Consider the following 19,126-nt stretch of genomic DNA (forward strand, 5'->3'; position numbering starts at 1 on the left):
ACAAGGCTTTGCACAAAATTTTTGTATTTCCTTTGTCAATCCTGATGGCATATTGATTAGATTAGCTTTACTTGTCACATATACGTCGAAACGTCGTGAAGTGTGTCATTAGTGTCAACGACCAACAAATCCGAGAATGTCCCGGGGAAGTCCACAAGTGTCATCGTGTTTTCAGTGCCAGCATTGCCTGCCCACAACTTACTAACTCTAACCCAAACATCTTTGGAACGAGGGAGACGTGGTTACAGCAAAAATGTACAAACACCCTACAGACAGTAGCAGGAATTGAACTCTGATTGATTTTATAGCTGGCGCTATAAAGTGCTGCACTAACCGCTAAACTACCATGCCATCTTTCAAAGTACCATGCACCTTCAAATGCAGGTTTAACCCTTTAAACAATGAGTTAACCCTATTTGCTATATTCTGTAGGGTTGGTTTGTGCACACAGGAAATGATAACCAAGTGAGAGATGCAACTGCACATTACTGATGACAGCAGCTAATTTGATCTTCAATGACACCAAGCAATTTAAGTGACAAATGCATTCCTAATAGGAAATCATGGCAATTAACTGGAGAAATAAAAAATAAAATTGCAAGGTGTCCAATCTCTTTATCACATCTCTTACCATCCCTCGACTCATTTTCCTTAATAAAGCCTCTGGTTAAAAAGAAACGTGCTCTTTCTCAACCATATTGCCTTCCATTTTCCAAAATACTACGTAGTGATCAACCATTTCAATGTTCCACTATTAATGCTTAATCAGTTCTCTCCCTACTTGTACTTGCAGTGCGACCCTTTCGTTCCTTCTTCAAACAACGATTCCCCAAAAAAACAGAAAGCCAAAGTGTCTTTTTTTTAAATGGTGAGAGATTGCAAGGTAGCGTTCAGGGGAATCCGAGGGTCCCTTGTGCACGAATCACTAAGCTTAAAAGGCAAATTCAGCAAGCAATGAAAAATACAAACAGCATGCTGGCAAAAGGATTTCAGCACACGAGTTGAGACGTGTTGTGCCATTCATATAGAGCAACGGTGAGTCTGGAATATTGTGTTCAGAATTGGTCCAGAATTCAGGGGATGCAGCTGAAACCCAGGCTGCAGTTGGAAATATTCAGACTCAGCTGGAATTTAGGAAGGGAAGTAATCTCACTGAAATGAGGAAAATTGTTACCAGGCTTGTCAAGGAAGACTACACTGCATGCAAAGTTAACACATCCCCTGCTGGAGTGTCTATAACCAGAAAGCAAAACCAAGTTGGCTGTTCAGGACAGGATTGGCTCAGAAATGGGCCCTTTCTGTCCACCTTGTCCATTCTGACTGAGACGCCTTTTTATTAGGCTGCGCCTGGCCCTCATCGCTCTCTTCCTTTCCAATTGAAGTACCTGTACAAACACATTTTAAGAGTGTTAGTATTCACCTTCACTACCTCCTCAGACAGTTCACTCAAGATATTCACCACCTTCTGTGGGGAAAAACACAACCCTCAGGTCTCCTTTAAATGTCTCTTCCATCACCTTAAACCAGTAGCTTCCAGTTCTAGACTAGTCTTCTAAACCCTTCTGTGCAAACAGAATTCAGCAAAACTTTCAGAACCTCAATTTTGTACACAGGCGGCAAACTAGAATAACTGATCTTTGATTTTAAGTTGCTCTTTGTGGTTAGGGAAGTGTCGGTGTTGCATAAAGAGTAAGATGCTAGCCGGTGAGTCCCTGGTAGTTCACCTTGTTACAGCTGTAAAGTCCATGATTACAAATAACTGTAAGGAAAACACTGAAGTAGTTTCCTCTATGGGAATTAGCCTGAAAAAGCCTCCCTCATTACCCAGTACACCATATTTAAATATGTGATTGCATTGTAACAGAGTAATTTTTTCGTTATTGTGACTGCTGTCCTGAGGGAGGAAACCCATGGGGTCACAGGGGACTACATTAAAACTCCACACTTGCAGCACTGGAGGTCAGCACTGAACCTGGAACACTGGAATTGTGAAGCAGGTACAAGCCGTGCCACTTTGTCACGTACAGAGCTGTTCGGGTCAGACCGAACACGAGCAGTCAGACTCCAGAAAAAGTGAGCTCACCTTCCTGTGCACAGAGACTCACAGGCCCCCTGTTCCTGCAACAATGCAGCACACGGTCAGCGCTGCACTGACGTTAGCCTGGATGAAATGCTTCACAAATTCTATCACTGAACCATAGCCAACATGGGAATTACAGTAATTTCAATGTTTTCATAAATTGCTGAAGCAGAAATTATAACCTAATGAATAAAACGGCAGCAATTATAAACACCAACTGAGAAAGAGAAAGAATAGATTGCATAAGAAAAAAGGGTTGGCTCCTCCAATTTTTTATTTGTCACATTAAATATCCTGTACAGTTAAACAAGTCACCACATTTCAGAACCACACAATCATTTTGGTTCTTCAACAGTATAAAAGTGTCTCATCATTTCAATTTTCATTTTAGTTTTCATCAGATGATGCTGCTGCTTTTTCTTGCTTCAACTTTTCTGCATAAAATGCAAAACTCTCCTGTTTCAAAAAGAAAAATAAAATATGACCAAACAATGACATCATGCTGCCGTGGACTTTGCTGACTGTGATGTTTATCTACATTAATTCCATTGACCCACATGAGACCCGCATCCCTCTATGCCTTTCAATCCACACTGATGTACTGCTGAAATACAGTTACCATTACACAACAGGAGTTGGAACAGGAATGCACACAGAAAGCTCCCACAATATATTAATTAAGGGCCAGGCTGTGAGGATAACTCTCTGCTTTTAAAAAGAGCACTATGAAATCTTTCGCATCTATCTGATGGGGCAGAGGGACATTTTATTTAAATCTTATCGAGAAACAACGTCAGCAATAATCAGCACTCCCTTTGCATTGGACTGCTTGCATAGATTTTTGAGTTCAAGTCTCTGGAGTGGGACTTGAACTCACACCCACTGAGAGGTGACAGTCTTAATAGCTAAGCCATAGCTGACATAGTTTAATGCATGGACTGAAGAGATAACTTTCAGTTCAACAGACAATTCCCTGAATAACATTATGTTCTGAAAGGCAAAGTATGACTAAACTCCGACATGTCTCATCTGAGTTCTTATATGTAAATATGCTGACCTTTTCAACAGTGATGGAATTAAGCCTTATTATAATGCAGTGCAACCTGAATGAACACTGGGATGCATTCTCCCTCTGAAAATAAATGACTGAACAGAGGCAAATGGGTCAAAACCAAAGAAATAAACACTTGCTTTCAATATTCACTTTTCAGATTTGACATTTAAAAGTTTCACCGTTTTAAGCCCTCTCTCTGAAATTCTGGATTCAAAATTTTCCAGAGACTATCGGAGTGCCTCTCCTGTCAATGAGGTTCTTCATAGTGTGGAAATAAGAAACACTATTTCTGTCTGGGGAAAGGAAGGCCAACTGGAGCTGAATCAAGGGAAATCACACAATTCTATCTCCTAATGTCAGTGCATAATTGAGATATGGAGCACAAAATGGAGGCTCCACTTTGTAAATGCCAAAGCCAAGCATTTACCACTTTGAACCTGACCAGCCATTTAGAATCAGAAGCAGATTTAATATCACAGACATATGTTGCAAAATTTGTTGTTTTGCAACAGTAGTACTGCATAAATTACAAATTAGCATAAGAGATAGGCAGACAGACACACTTTATTGATCCCGAGGGAAATTGGGTTTCGTTACAGCCGCACCAACCAAGAATAGTGAAGAAATATAGCAATATAAAACCATAAATAATTAAATAATAATAAGTTAATCATGCCAAGTGGAAATAAGTCCAAGCCCAGCCTATTGGCTCAGGGTGCCTGACACTCCGAGGGAGGAGTGGTAAAGTTTGATGGCTACAGGTAGGAATGACTTCCTATGATGCTCCGTGTTACAGCTCGGTGGAATGAGTCTCTGGCTGAATGTACTCCTGTGCCTAACCAGTACATTATGGAGTGGATGGGAGACATTGTCCAGATGGCATGCAACTTGAACAGATAGATATATGTGCAGAGAGAGACACACACACGCACACACAGGTAGTGCAAAAAGAGAACAAAATTAGTGAAGTAGTGTTCATGGGTTGGTTCATAGTCTATCAAAAATCTGATTCAAATGAGATAACAGACTGACATCTGAACTTCACTTATCCAGCACCATTATAGTGGGACTAAAGGGCTTGAGGAAAAGAAACATTAGATCAAAAGCAAAACAATGGGACACAAGTAGATTTCCACAAAGTACCTTTGTTACTTCCTTTCTGAGCAAAGCAGATATGAGATGAATAAAGGTGGGTTTGGCTGGGTGAAGGAATATGGCAGGGGAAGCCAGCTTTCACCTCCTATGAGTTGCAAGTCTCAGGAAGATAAACTTTTGGGCTGTAGGTATGGACTTTCCACTGGACAACTTAGATAGGAGCAGTGTTCTTAACTACAGAAAATAAAGGTTTTCATAATTTCTCACAACTAGATAAAAGCCATGTTCCAGAGGTGACATTATAAGATTTAACCCTACAGAGGTGATTGGGTATTCCATACATTTGGGATATGTACACACTTGCAAATTCCTCAGTTGCTTTCTGCACTCAGGGTTTCTCCCTATTTATTCTCTTCACAAAAAAAACTCTTCACATCTGATTTCTCTTTAGTTGCCTTTCCTGGGCCAAAAAAGCAACAGATAATATGACTTTAATCTAACCCACTGGGGGCAGTCAATGAACTTCCACTATAACACTGAAGTTAGAACTTCATTGTGTGGGAATCCATGAACAAAAGCTGTATTCTACTAACTTGTGGCAAACAAGGGTTGTATAGTCACACTGCACTCACTTTGCACACTGAAAATGAAATACTGAGTGCATTTTTGTGGAACCTATGCTGAATCATAAGCTTACATGGTGTGCGTTGCCATGCAGAGTGCTTTGCTCTAGTGCAGAGGTTGCATAATCCCTAAATTTACCGCAATAACAGATCAGCGGCTGAAACAATGGATGATCAGAGAAGGCAATACTCACAGGTGGCTCAGTGAAGAAGACAGGTTCTCCTGCATTCTTCAATATTACAGCCAGGCGCTTCAGGAACAGCTCATCTGGTACTATTTTCTCTTCTTTAATCTTTTCGTACAAAGCCTTTGCAGAAACCACATCATTGTCTAATGCTAAAGAGAGAAAACACAGGTACTTGAATAGCCTTGTGGCTGGTGTCATACAAAGCTGATTATTGCTCCAAAATAGCTAATCTCATTCAGATAAGCTTTATATTAAACAGCTTACCGTAACATTTCATAAGGTATCCATATGCAGTTTCTTTATCTGGAAATTCTTGGATCAGATCAAGGAGCGCAAGAATTTTGTAAGCCTGAGGAAGCAAACTCACACAAGTTAACCAGATGGTAAAGTGTTCCACAAGAAGCATTTTCAGGCAACCTGAAGTTATCAAAGGCACTGTATAAGTAAATGCTGTTTTCCCCACAAGCCTATTAGGAGAGTCTACAGGTGCATCAGATGACTACTGGAATGAAATAAAATGTATATAGTTTTCATCTATGCAAAAAGGAAAGCAAGCTCCTTAGGTACATTGCCTCATATCATATCTTCTTAGAAAACAAGTTCATTCAGTCCATCTAGTCTACGCCAGCTCTCAGAGACTTTTTAGTTTCCTTTCCCTACTTAGCTCCTTGCAACCTACTCTCTCATTATCCATCAACGCCACCCAATTCTCATGCCAACCACCGCACTGAGGGTAATAGACAATTAACCCATCTGCAAGTCTTTGGGATTTTGGAGGAAATCAAAAAAAGTGTAAAACTCCACACAGCACCTCAAGTCAGGATCAAATTCCAGAATCTTCTATTGTCACGATTTATTTTACTGTCTTCAGTTATTCAACTGAAGATTTCCAATGAGTTTATACTACAACATACTTCAAATTACTTTAAAAATGTCTTAGAAAGTTGGTTTTCCCCTATCGCTCCCTCCATTTGGATGATATTTATAACAGATTGTTGATTCTGAATGAGGGGTGGGGTGTGTGTGTGGGGGGGGGGGGGTGGAGATGGGGCTTGAAACTGCTTGTTAACAATGAGGGATAAAACAAAGATGAATTTACCCTAACCATGTGATCAGCCTTCAACAGATAGTGAAGTATGTCAGTGTTACTCATAGTAGATTAACGGAAACCCAAGTTCTTGGCTAATAAAGAGCATGTCTGAAAATGCGTAGGAGGATCTCTTTTTTTAAAAAAAAGCTTAATCCTAACACTGCATGCAAAATAGTCACAGCACTAAGTCTTCAGTGTACATACCTGGCCAGCTTTCTGTGCAGACCTAGTAATGAATGAAATCAAATTCCTTCTCTGTTCTGCAATCGCAGGGCATCTCTGGACAAAAAAAAATCAAATGCCCAAAATGTTAATTATTAAAATGCAACTAATATGTTGAACGGGTAACTCTTAAAGCAAATGTGCTTGACTGTTCAGTACCTTTAAATATATGATATTTAAAATACTTAAATGAAACCCAAGTTCCCATTCTATTTGGAATTTGGAAAATAATTCACACACTATGTGCATTACGAATTATAGGTGAGGACATTAACGAGCATGTTGTTATACTTGCATTTCAATATAAAGCAACACAGTTCAATATCAATAATGAGCAAAGTTCCTCTATTTTGTCAACAAAATCTTCTGAAAAAAAACCTGCCTTATTCTGTCTGTTAACTGGGTAAAAAGTACAATGTTGCTGCTGCTCGCTGTATTTCCCTAGAGCTGATGCACAGTGCAGACAATGTATGGATTGGAATGTGAAAGTATGACCGAGATACCTCTTTGACAAGTTTTTGAAGTTCATTTGAGCTTCTTTTCCTTTTGGCTTATGATCTTTTTGACTTCTTGTTGGTCCGGGATGGAGGCCTGACTGCACCACTTGTGTCAGTCATGCTGTCAATAGGAACAGGTGAGCTCTCCTCTGTTCTCGGCACAAACTGGGATGGGCCTTTAGGTCACAGATGCCTTGCTGGTATTGAAGAACCAGCACTTCAATTAGCAACAAGTTGCTGGAACTCTGCATTCTTTCCACCAAACGAATTTCCGTAGGTCCATGGGTTTTTTGTTGGACCTCAGCTTTCACGTACTTGTAAAGTGGCTAAATTTTCTCATTCTCATCAAACCAGTGCTTGTAAGTCTAGTCTCTTATCAGTTCTAATAATGGTGGGACTTCAGGGTAGCCCAGACACTGCGCACACACTGAAGCTCCTTTCCACTAGGGTTGTCATGGTGTGTGAGAAATACTGCCTAAGAAGGGCTATCTTCACAAGATCTCTGAAATCCTCAACAAGTATTTTTTGATGCAACATTTCTGTTGCCACCAGCGTTTTGGAAAGAGGCTGATGGAGGCAAGAGAAATGAATGCTTTTACTGTTCTTCTCTCCAGTTCGAAATCTCTGCCTAAAGTAGTGTGTCTGCCTTTCGAGGCTGGTTTTGGGCAAGCAGCACCAAACAGCCTATCAAAACCAAATGGATGTGACTAGGGTCTCAATGCTAGGGATGTTAGCATGACAGAGGATTCACTTGCCTAGCAGTGAATTTAGAGCATTTTGCTGAGATCCCAGTAGTGGTATTGTTTTAGTGTTTCAAGGTATCTGCTCTCGTCCATGCTTCCTCAATGAACAGGAGGCTAGGGAAAAAGCCAGTGGACCTTGAACAATTTTTTTGCTAGGCTTGAAGTGTCACTTGACCTTCAAATGGGGCCTTTATAAAAAACATGTTGGTGATGCACAGAAAAGCACACACCCAAATAATTAATATTCTGGTGGGGATCAAAAAATAGACCTGTTTGTTTCCAATTTCCACCAGCTCCCTTGTAAATTTCCAGTACTATTCAATTGTATCCTTAAGACTCCATTGTGGTTATCTGGAGAATTTTATGGATATAATTTGATAGCAATGCAATTGTTTGAATTTATCATAAAACCCCAAAAGATTTTTCCTCATTGTTGTTGCCAGCATTTAACTGCAATCGTGCATTTGGGTAGATGGTAAGATTGATCTATTAAAGTGACTGCTGTGTTAAATTCTACATATACACTACACAGAGTACAGAGGAGAAAAGTCATTAATGAAGTTCGAATATGGAGTTGGCAGAAGGACCAGCTGTGCATCTAGTCAGCTCCATCTTGGGCGCTAGCCTACGACGTACCCAGGACATCTTTAGGAAGCGGTGTCTCAAAAAGGCAGCATCCATTATTAAAGACCTCCAGCACCAGGGCATGCCCTTTTCTCACTGTTACCATCAGGTAGGAGATACAAGAGCCTGAAGGCACACACTCAGTGATTCAGAAACAGCTTCTTCTCCTCTGCCATCCAATTCCCAAATGGATATTGAAGCTTTGGACACTACCTCACTTTTTAAATATACAGTATTTCTGTTTTTACACATTTTTAATAGTCTATTCAATATATGTAATTGATTTACTTGTTTATGTTTTATTTTATTTATTATTTATTCTCTGCTAGATTATGTATTGCATTGAACTGCTGCTGCTAAGTTAACAAATTTCACATCACATGCCAGTGATAATAAATCTGATCCTGACATACATTTTTATTCCCAAAATCCTGAATCTTGGAAATACAGAAATTTTGACAGAATTCTACACGCATTCTGCATGTGACAAAATTTCTCCTTAAAACAAAAAAAACTTAAGATTTATGCTCTACCACTGTGTTCTTTCCCTAATTTATAGAAAGGATGACCAAGCTATATAATCTAAATCTTCAACGATATTTGTTAATTGAGTGTGAGTGATACCAGAGTGCTTTAATTTGTTGCATTTATTAGAAGCATTGCACTCCAGTAAAAGCTGCCTTGTTTACTGTCAGGAGAGAAGAGTGTGCACAAGCTGACAGCGTGAGTACCCATGAACCCAGCAATCTACAAGATCACTGATTGTTTGGCTGCCACCTGCTGGGAATAGACTCATTGTCAGTGCATGTGTGTACACTGTCAATGGCAGCTTTTATTCCCCTTAGACTACTCAACATTTGCTCTGTTTTACATCATAAACCATCAGAAAGCCTCAATGCTGTTGTCTCATTCTCTGAAGATTACCACCCTGTCATTTACAGCAAACTCAGAACATGTAGTAACAGCAACCTATGAATTTATGCATTTGTGAGTTGTTGGAAAATTGCAGACAGAACATGACTGATGAAAAAGTAGCCGAATAATGCAGCACTAAATCCTCAGAATAAATGGAACAGCATAGGTAATGGCTATCCAGTCCATCGAGTCTGTGACAGGAATATTGGAAGAGTGCACTTGCTGCATACACAGATTCACTTCCAAGGACAAGCAATATAAAAATTTTAATCAATTTTGTGTCCTTTACTAGAAAAAAAATTGATTACAACATACAATAATACTTATTCCAAACATAACAGATGCCCATTGGATGTAAAAAATTTTAAGCATTTAAAACATAATCTTCATTTCATATGGCAAAATAGCATTCATAATTAAACAGTTCTATTTTTATTGTACTGCTTGGTACTTACAGAATACAGATAACTAGTTTCTAGGATAATCAGAGGAAATGTTTATATTCTGACTTTATATTTTGAAGCAAGTCCATTGCACAATGAATATACCTACCAATTTTTCTAAAACAAGAAAAAAAATCTTGGCACATGGGTATTGCTGAGAAGGTGAACATTGCTAATTACCCAGCAGAAGGTGGTGGTGAGTCATCGACTTGAGCTGATAGAGTGGTAGTTGTGAAAGTGGAATGTACAATGTAGGTAATTAACAAAGCTATAACGATAGTTGGTTGACAATACGCAAACCAAGGCTACATCCACACTAGAGCGGATAATTTTGAAAACGCTGGTTTCGCATAAAAACGATAGGCGTCCACACTATGCATTTTCAAAAATATCTCTGTCCACACTGAAATGGATATTTCGGTGAATCTCCTCCTATTGAGCATGCGCAGGACACATCTACCGAAAACAAGCGACATGTTTGGTGTCGAATCTCGATGTGAAAGTGCGCATTTGTGCAGTTACAGACTAGAAAAGCTTAAACGACGGGCAGTTGTTGGCTCTCGCACAGGAGGACTTAAAAGTTAAAAAAAAACAAATACTGGAGCGTATGGAGGCAACCGACAGGGACTTCAGGACAGTATGACCGACCCAGCTGACGACGAATATTGAAAAACTGACCAACTCTGTTGCATTAATAAAGCACCTTGCTAAATGTGTAAAACATGTCTGCATCAGTATTATCTTGTATTTCCATACAATGTTACATTAGGCCGTTACACATCTATTGTCAGAGAAGTACTTGCATAAATAGGTAAACCACCTTCATACTAGCATGTACAGAGAACAGGGCAAAGTGAGTATACTTATTTATTCAGTAAGTTATGGGTCAAAGTATTTGGTGAGTACATTTCTAACTCTTCTGGCTTCAGTCTCATTGCCGTCTGTTCTAAAATTGTTAGGTTGCGTTCAAGAACACAATGAAATGGTGGCTGCCATCTGACAGCATTTTCAGATTTCTCCGGTTACCCCATCCACACTGATCTGCCCAAGCGGCATTTTCAAAATTACACACCCTGGAAAGCGTTTCTGAAAAGCTTCAGTTTCGAGGGACGAAAACGCCATTTTAGTGTGGGCGGAGGGTAAAAACGAAGAGAAAAAGCTTCAGTTACAGATTTATCTGGTGTAGTGTGGATGTAGCCCAAGATGGTATGCACATTGAAACTAGGAGGTGCCGACAGAGTTCCTCATAGACTTGTCGTCTTTGTCCACTCTTCTGGGTTACGGGTTTGTGTAATGCTTTCAAAAAAGATGTGAGTTGTTCTAGTCCACTGCATTTTGTAGCTGGCACACAGCACATCATAGTACATTGGTGGGGAAGAGTTAAGGTGTAAGGTGACAAATAAGATAGATTTTTGGCCTTTGGTAAAAAGGATTTCGAGAACCGGGAAGGAAAATGGGACTGAGGTAAAAGATCAGCTATGAACTTATTAAAGAGCATAGTCAGCTTAAAGCACCGTGTGGCCAATATCTATCTTTATGTCCTTCTGTCAGCTGCTTTGCCCAGTAAAGTTGGACCTTCTTGAATGCTGTTAGAGCTACCTTCACTAAGTGAAGAATATTTAGCATACTTCTGAGATGGATTATAGATGGTGGAATTCTAGCCATTTGGTAGTGATGATTGTTGTGGCTGAAGTGCTTTAAAGTGTAAAGGGAAACATACAAATGAAGTTTCTCCAGTAAACAAAATCTTAAAAAAGGAAATAATTATTGGATAATTACACAGCATAGAAGCTTCAGTCCAACTCATCCATGCTGACCAAACTGCCTAATTGAGTGAGTCCCACTTACCTTCATTTGGCCCAGTTCCCTCTAAACCAGGGGTTCCAACCCTGGGGTCCCCAGCTCTAAACCTCTCCTATCCATGTACAGGACCGTGCAACAATCTTTGGCACATATATAGCTAGGGTGCCTGAGACTTTTGTACAGTACTGCATCCGTCAACCTGGAGTGCCGCAGGATGGGCATGGGACAGGTGGCAGAGAAAGAATGCCTGGGCGAGGGGCTGTAATGGGTGCAGACATACCCAGCCCTGAGACACCAGACAAGGTCACTTGATTCTAAACAACTAGTTTAATGATCATTTCAGAATGTGTCTCTGGTGCTTCCCACTCCCTCCCATCTCCTTGCTCTTTTCCCCCCAAACATGATTCCCCTCTCCCTGCTCCTTCCCACTCTCAGACCACAACAGAGATCCATGTAGGAATCAGGTTTATCATCACTTACATGTGCCATGAAATTGGTTTCTTCTTTTATTTTTTTTTAAAAAGCATCAGTACAGTGATTACATATAATTGCTACAGTACCGTGCAAAAGACTTAGGCATCCTGGTTATGTATGTGCCTAAGAGTTTTTGCACAGTACTGTACCTGTACACATCTTTTAAATGTTACGAGTTACAACACATCTTTTATTTCCATTTTAAGAATAAATTTGCTTCACTAATCAATGGAACTGAGCTCAACACTGAGGAAATATATTTGAACATGTGGCTTAAATTTCACAAGGGGGTGTAGAATAACTTCCCGTCAATGCAATAGATAACAACTGTTTAGTTATTTATTAAAACATACAGGATACCAAAAATGCCAGAAATTGTTATTTTTAAAATATTAAACCAATACATAATTCTTAATGCATACCTGTAAAAGAAATTTGGCATCCTCTGTTTTGTCATGATTTACATACTGCAGAAAGAGATCCATCACTGGTGTGTACACCGCAAAATGGTTAGCTAACCGTTCAGCCATGGCACTCACTGGAAGACAAAAGACAAATTGCTATGCAGTTCTAACCATTTTTTAAAATGTGGTACCAGAATTCATACATTGCAATTTTTTGTCGTTCCTGTCAATTGGATTTTCAGTACCCCAAATGCTACTGGATGGGAGAAGGGAAAAACAGATGGGAAACAGGTTAATGAATTTGATAACTGTTGATATTGCTGCTTGGTGTCCTATTCACGGATGATAAGGTGTATAATAACTATTTGCGGGGAAGTCAAAAGAAAGGAATTTTAAATTTGATCGTTATTTCTTCTTAGATCATTTCATGTGTTTACTGGAAAAGCCGCAAGTCATCTTCATTGGCCACAAAGTAAAAGTTATTCCTTGTCTGAGCAGCAGGTTATTCGTATCAGTTAGACTGGCTTCTTGTTGCTGATCAACAGCCCTACTCTATCCTTCATAAATACAGAAAACACTAAAAAACATCATTTATAGCTACTTTCAATGGTGAAAAGTTACCTTTCCAAAGGATTTTTACACCTGCAGCTTTACAGCAAAGCATCCAAGTTTAAACCATATTAGGCAATGTGTAGAGACAATTAAACATCTTTGTGGAGGGGCTAAGTACACAATATGGACTTCACTTCCATTTAGATGTCATTAAGGTATGTCAAGACATGACACCGGAGTTATTTAGATGTCCACTTCCATGACAAGGCTCTTTATTAGAATACTACTAAATAGAAAAAATCAGAAAAAGAGTCAAGTTTAAAGGAGTTTCATAGGAGCAAAGTGAGATATAGATGGAGAGAAAAAATTAAGGGGAAATTCTGGAGTGGAGGAGAAGGCATGGTTGAGAAAGGAGAGCAAAGAAGTGTCTTAAAGAGCTAAAAGGACTGGGAATTAAAGAGATCGGGAGAGGCAAGGCCACGAAGAAAATTGAAGATAATTATGAAACTCTTACAATTAGACTGTTTACAATGAGTCAACATGGGCCTGCAAGCAAAGGGGTATGATGTGGAAAAGACTTGGTTTGAGTTTGGTACGTTTCATGGCAATTGAGCTTCAGTTGACCTCATATCTAATCAAGACTAGAAGTAATGGAAGCCTAGGTAAGGGTTTCAATGGCAGGTGAGCTAGGGCAGTGGAGATATTATGGAGGTAGAAAAGGAAGCTTTAGTAATGACATAGATACTGTTTGTGTTTGAATCTCACTCTAGAGTGAAATATGCCCTCAAAGTTGGAGAGAGTCATGCTTAGTTTCAGTTTACAGCAGAACGGTGTTCCAGTTATCCAGGGATGCAGGTATTGCTAACAAGGTCACGCTTAACTGCCTGAAAATTGAGATCACACATTCAACACTTAAGTAGGTGGACAATCATGGGAACAAAAAGTGAGTTGGGAGGCAGCAGGAGAGAAGCTAGAGAAAAAAGTGTTCAGTGCCATAGCTGACTGAATCATCAGGTTTGTCAACGTCAACGTGAGAGAAACTGGGGGAAAAGCAAGAGGTAGAAAGCCAGGTAGGTCACTGAGACAGTCATAAAGAGGTCTTTACTGAAGGTGCAGACTGAAAGAGCCTTTAATGGAATGTCCACAGAAGAAAACAAGTTTCAGATTGATCTAGCCTGATCCATCCATGAATGGGTAAACTACTTTGTCACAACCTTCCAAGTCCTTTTTATCCCTTGGATGCAAGGAAACAGAGTTGAGGGCTGGCCTGGGGAGTGGCCATGATGAAAAAGAGCAACAACTTCTGCCAGTGTCAAATGTCAAGACAAGGGCTTGATTAAACAAGGGTGACATGATAGCGCAGAAGTTAGCACAACGCTTTACAGTACCAGCGACCAGTTTCAATCCCTGCTGCTGCCTGTAAGGGGTTTGTACATTCTCCCCGTGAACATGTGGGTTTCCTGCTGGTGGTCCAGTTTCCTTCCACAGACCAAAAAATTACCAGTTGGTATGTTAATTGGTCATTGTAAATTGTCCCATGATAAGGTGAGGATTAAACTTGGGTGGCCAGCTCGCGGGGCTAGAAGAACCTAGCCGCATCTCAGCGAATAGATTAGTAGCTGCAAATCATTGTATAAATCCAGGCACAAAATTTGGACAGTGGAGACTTGAGCAAAAAGATTATGCTTTACTTGTATGATCTCACTGATGCTTTACCAATGCTCTGCCACCTTCAAAACCTACCCAACCCCCGGCATAAGAACTGCCAGTTGGTATGTGGCTCAGGCTGCAATACTGTTATGTTACTTACTACTCTCCAAAGCAGAGAAGACAGAGAAAGTATAATCACTGTGACATTAAGCATTAATTGAACCTGCACACTCACAAAATGGAAAGTGGAATATTGGCTTTCAAAAGAAATCTCATGCAGTAACGAGCTGAACCAAGGCTGTGGCTTGCAACTAACGGGCTTCTGCACTCACTTTTGGAAACTTGGTTTTGAATGCTATTTGCTTTCTTTTATCAATTGCACAATGTATTTTTTAAATCTCTGCACATCGGGCATCAGATGGTCTTCTTTTGTTATAATGGGTTCTATTGGGTTTCTCTGATTTGTGGCTATCTGCAAGGAGATGAACCTCAAGATTGGATAAAGTATAGATACTCTGACAATGAATGTACTTTTGAAATTTTTAACATTTTCAGTATAGCCTGCCCTATACTCCTCTTACATCTCTTTATCCACGTACATAAAATATCCTTTAGCTGACACACAGCAATCAGCATTGTCAGCTAGATAAACTTACATTTATCTACTGCTTCTTCACATTTTTCCTCTAAAACCTTATGGAACACATAGGACATGCTTGTTAGTTGCTGCTGAGAATTTTCTCCTGGAATGTATAAAGGCTCAACGTATTGTACAGCTGCATCAACATTCCCTCTGAAAGAATAACATAATTTATTATATTATAGCTGAATTTTTAAAAAAACATGGCCATTAAACAAAGAGGTAGAAAGAATTGTTTCATCTTATTTTTCCATAAATACTAAAAAATGACTTCTTTTGTGCAGCTGCTGCTGCAGTGAAGCAGAAAATATGAAACCAGAAAAAGAATTCACAGCTGAATGGACACAATCAACAGTAATCAGATGCATTACTGTAACGAACTATGACCTTGAAAAGTCTAAATCATCATGATGTGCTCTAAAAAAATTATATTAAGTGACATTGACTGTTGCATGGCTACCTGTACAGTATACAAAGTGCACTGAATTCTTAAATATGCAAATATTGCACTAAAGGAATTGCCTCTAAATAATGCAAACTGAAATGTCAAATAATCTTGATCATTCAATCAAATATTTATTAACACAGATACACCTATCCTTCCACAGACCACGCATTTTGCCAGATGGATGTAGGAATTAACTTTTATTTGAAAGACACATTTTGAAATGAGGCAAACAAACAGCTACATAAATAGCCTCATCTTTAATTAAGGTAACACAGAAAGTTGCAATGCCCTCCACAGGGTAAAAACTAAGGTGCATAAGTCATTAATAAACTTTGAACATGTGTTTGGCAGAGGCACAGCTATACATACTCTATTCCCAAAATCCTGAATCTTAGAAATACAGAAAAATTAGCTTAGTGCTTATTGTCACTTCTTCCAAAGCCAAAGAAATAAAGATCCCTGCACTGTGTCCCACTTTATTAAACTCCATTGCAGCGAAATACTGCATGCAACATCCGAACAGGAAATCTTCCCATTTTACAGTCTGTTTCGTATGAGAGAATAGACATGTAGGAACTTAAACTATGCAAACATTCAAACATATCTGGAATATTCACAACGGCACAGACTGCATTTCAGATGTATGCATCCGCTCCCAACTGATACTACGTTTTTTTTTGATGAAGAAGCCACAAAATACAATTAATATTCCACCTGTACTTCAACTACAACTAGCTATGAAGTCTATTTGCAGTGGTCCTGGAAACCATCTTGCAAAGGTTCAGAGTCCTCCACAGTGAGAGGAAATAACTGGTTCAAATTATTTGACACTGTTTGGGAACTCAATTAAATTTATTTCTAATTTTTAAAATCATTTAAGAGTTTATATCAAACATTTTTAATAACATGGCTAAGTATACCCTATTGTGATAAGTCAAAATGGAATCTCAAAAGAATTTATATGATTGTGTATTTCCCATTCCACATTTAAAACAAAATGCCTTATTTCAGATCAGAAACACAAAATTCCTATTTAACCATGATCAGTCTTCATAGAGACAATCATTGCAGTTCTGAATGTACAAAGGATAATAATGTGCTATTACTTTTCAGAAAATGAATGTAGTGAGGCAATAAAGACAGAAGGAACAAGAGTAACAAAATAAAGCCTTAGCTTTTAGTAATGCAAAATAATTCACATTAATTATGTATACTCAAGTACTTTTGTGGGTTAAAATTAAAACAATATCAGGCTTCTTGATCATAATACTTGACTTTTTTTCAAATCTTTATCAAACAATAGCAAATGCTTTAAAAGAACAGAACAAATGTTTTTAACAAATACACACATTGAAAGCTTAAGTTCTGTAATGATCAGAATTAACCTGATTCACATTACACCTCAATACAATTTCTGATCAAGGTTTACTTACCTCCTTATGTGAGCCAAGACTAAGTTATTGATAAAGAGCATTCTGGACAAATTGATAGATTGAGGCAGGTTTCCCATTAACTGCTGCACAGTCTGAATTTGCTCCACATCTCCCTTCGAACCCAAAGCTTGAATTAGTCGTGAAATAGCAAGCTGACTGGGTACTTGATTAGTTTGCAACATTGTCTTCAGAGTTGCCACACCATCTACAAGGAAATATTTAAATAACAACAAAAAAGAAAATAAAACAAAATTATATCAAAGAAATTTAACATTTCAAAATAAACTAGCTAATCTTTGCAATTGTGCCTTACTTGTTGTTAACGTCTATAAAAATAGTTCCTTGATTTATAGGTAGATCTGTGCACTCATCCCCACCACCCTTCTTTGCCATTTGGATTTACTTTTCCATCAGAAAGTAAATTTGGGAATGAATGGTTTTACAGATTTAGTGTCAATATCTGTAAAATATAGTGGTTTTAAATTCAATTAACTGCAGAGGGTTAATTTTGGGATGGGCATTTTTCAGGGCACATCAAAAGAGGTAATTTGCGAGACAATGATTTACATTTCCTCACTTGAGGAAAATTTACTTTCACAGGAAAAAGGATAACCAATTTCCTTTACAGGGCTTCAAGTACAGTACAAGCCATTTTTTCCACAGCACACATAATGAATAATATAAATAAAAATATTCATAATATTTTCAAAAATCTTAAGATCTTAATTGCAGAACAACAAAAAACTTCTGTTTCTGTGGGAAATAATATTTAATGGATTCATGGATGTAGCAGTAAATACTGACTAAAAATAATTGCTGCATAATGTCTGAAAAGTACTGTATTATATAAAAAATGAAAGCGTTGGATTACCTTAAACAACTATAACATAAACATTTGATTGTGTGCTGCAAGTGTTTGAGTATTATCCAAAATGCCACGTTACAGCTACACATGCTGGGGAATTTCAAATGCGTTTTGAGAGCAATTAAACTTCATGTTTACTATCTGCTATAATTACATTAAAGCACAAAAGTCTATTGATAAAGTCTTTATAAGCTAACAGTTTCAAAAAAGAATATTAAATAATGCAGGATATCAATGGCAATGTGATATCACCATGAATACCATTTTGCGTGTTTCACTTTTTGTTTAAGACATATTAGAAAAACAAAGCAAAAGTTTCAGTTTTGTACATTCCATTTTGTTTACAAAAATATGCACAATTATGAATAATATCAGCCTTTTTTGGCAAGATGTCTCAGAATGTAACTTAAGATAAATTTATTAACATCAATGGAAATATTAATCTTTATGTGAATCTTTTCTTAGTCACCCTCAAGTTTATGTAATACCTCCATTTTCAGAATATTTTATTAACATTGCTTTACTGCAAGCTTTTCTTTGATTCTGTAACTAACTAAAGGTGAATTTGTTCATCCATGCAGTTACAAAATTCTTGAAAGCTTGTAGTTTAATTCCCCCCAAGCACCCCCCACCTCACCACCACTGCCCCACCTCCATACAACTACAGCCCACTGGTTTAGCTAAGACAAAACCATCCTCTGTTAAATGGAATGGAAACTGGACTAAGTGGCCAAATGACAAGTACATTCATATTCAGCTTCAGTTGTATTATAGATGCATATATAGTAATTTATGTCTCTCAGCTATTACAAAAGACTCTTGATAAGCAGGTAATTTGCTAAATGGACTCCTTTATCACAGCATACGAAAGGCGTTACATGAAAATCTGCAGAGGCATTAACATGATGTAAAGGTCATAATGTGTGACATACCTTTCAGATTATCCCGCCTAACTTGCGTTATGATGAGTAGGCTGTTGGCAGCGTCGTTCAGTGTAAAGCCCTTGATGCGGGTCTCAACTCTAAAGAAGCAGACATTTAGAAAGGAATTACTGACATGCTTCTGATATGATAATAAATGGTTGAGACGGAGGTGAAATTACAAAAACTACCATTCCAATGTTAAAAATTTTGCCACAAATGTCGACCTGTAGACAGCTTTTATGTTAGAACGTCAAATACTGAAAAAGTGATTTTTCTTTCCCTTTCTTTTTTTTTGGTTCTGACAGCTGCCATAAGTGGTATCCTAGGCAGCAGAGAGAGAATAATGCTTAGGCAAGTGGT

At 38.4% G+C, this 19,126-nt stretch overlaps 1 protein-coding gene across 1 annotated transcript in view; it reads right to left on the reverse strand.

The window, feature by feature from the left end:
- Positions 1 to 2,336: 2,336 nt before the first annotated feature.
- The window catches only part of lrpprc (leucine-rich pentatricopeptide repeat containing), a 138,596-nt gene continuing 121,806 nt past the window's right edge, over positions 2,337 to 19,126 (reverse strand). The window contains exons 31-38 of the mRNA XM_073050655.1: positions 18,776 to 18,864; positions 16,979 to 17,183; positions 15,114 to 15,250; positions 12,274 to 12,389; positions 6,335 to 6,409; positions 5,305 to 5,389; positions 5,047 to 5,189; positions 2,337 to 2,536 (exon numbers count right to left, since the gene is read on the reverse strand). Of these exons, the coding sequence (XP_072906756.1) occupies positions 2,468 to 2,536; positions 5,047 to 5,189; positions 5,305 to 5,389; positions 6,335 to 6,409; positions 12,274 to 12,389; positions 15,114 to 15,250; positions 16,979 to 17,183; positions 18,776 to 18,864 (919 nt within the window). The 3' untranslated portion in view covers positions 2,337 to 2,467. The remainder of the gene's footprint in view (positions 2,537 to 5,046; positions 5,190 to 5,304; positions 5,390 to 6,334; positions 6,410 to 12,273; positions 12,390 to 15,113; positions 15,251 to 16,978; positions 17,184 to 18,775; positions 18,865 to 19,126) is intronic.

Source organism: Hemitrygon akajei, chromosome 7, assembly GCF_048418815.1.
Source record: "Hemitrygon akajei chromosome 7, sHemAka1.3, whole genome shotgun sequence".
Lineage (NCBI taxonomy): Eukaryota > Metazoa > Chordata > Chondrichthyes > Myliobatiformes > Dasyatidae > Hemitrygon > Hemitrygon akajei.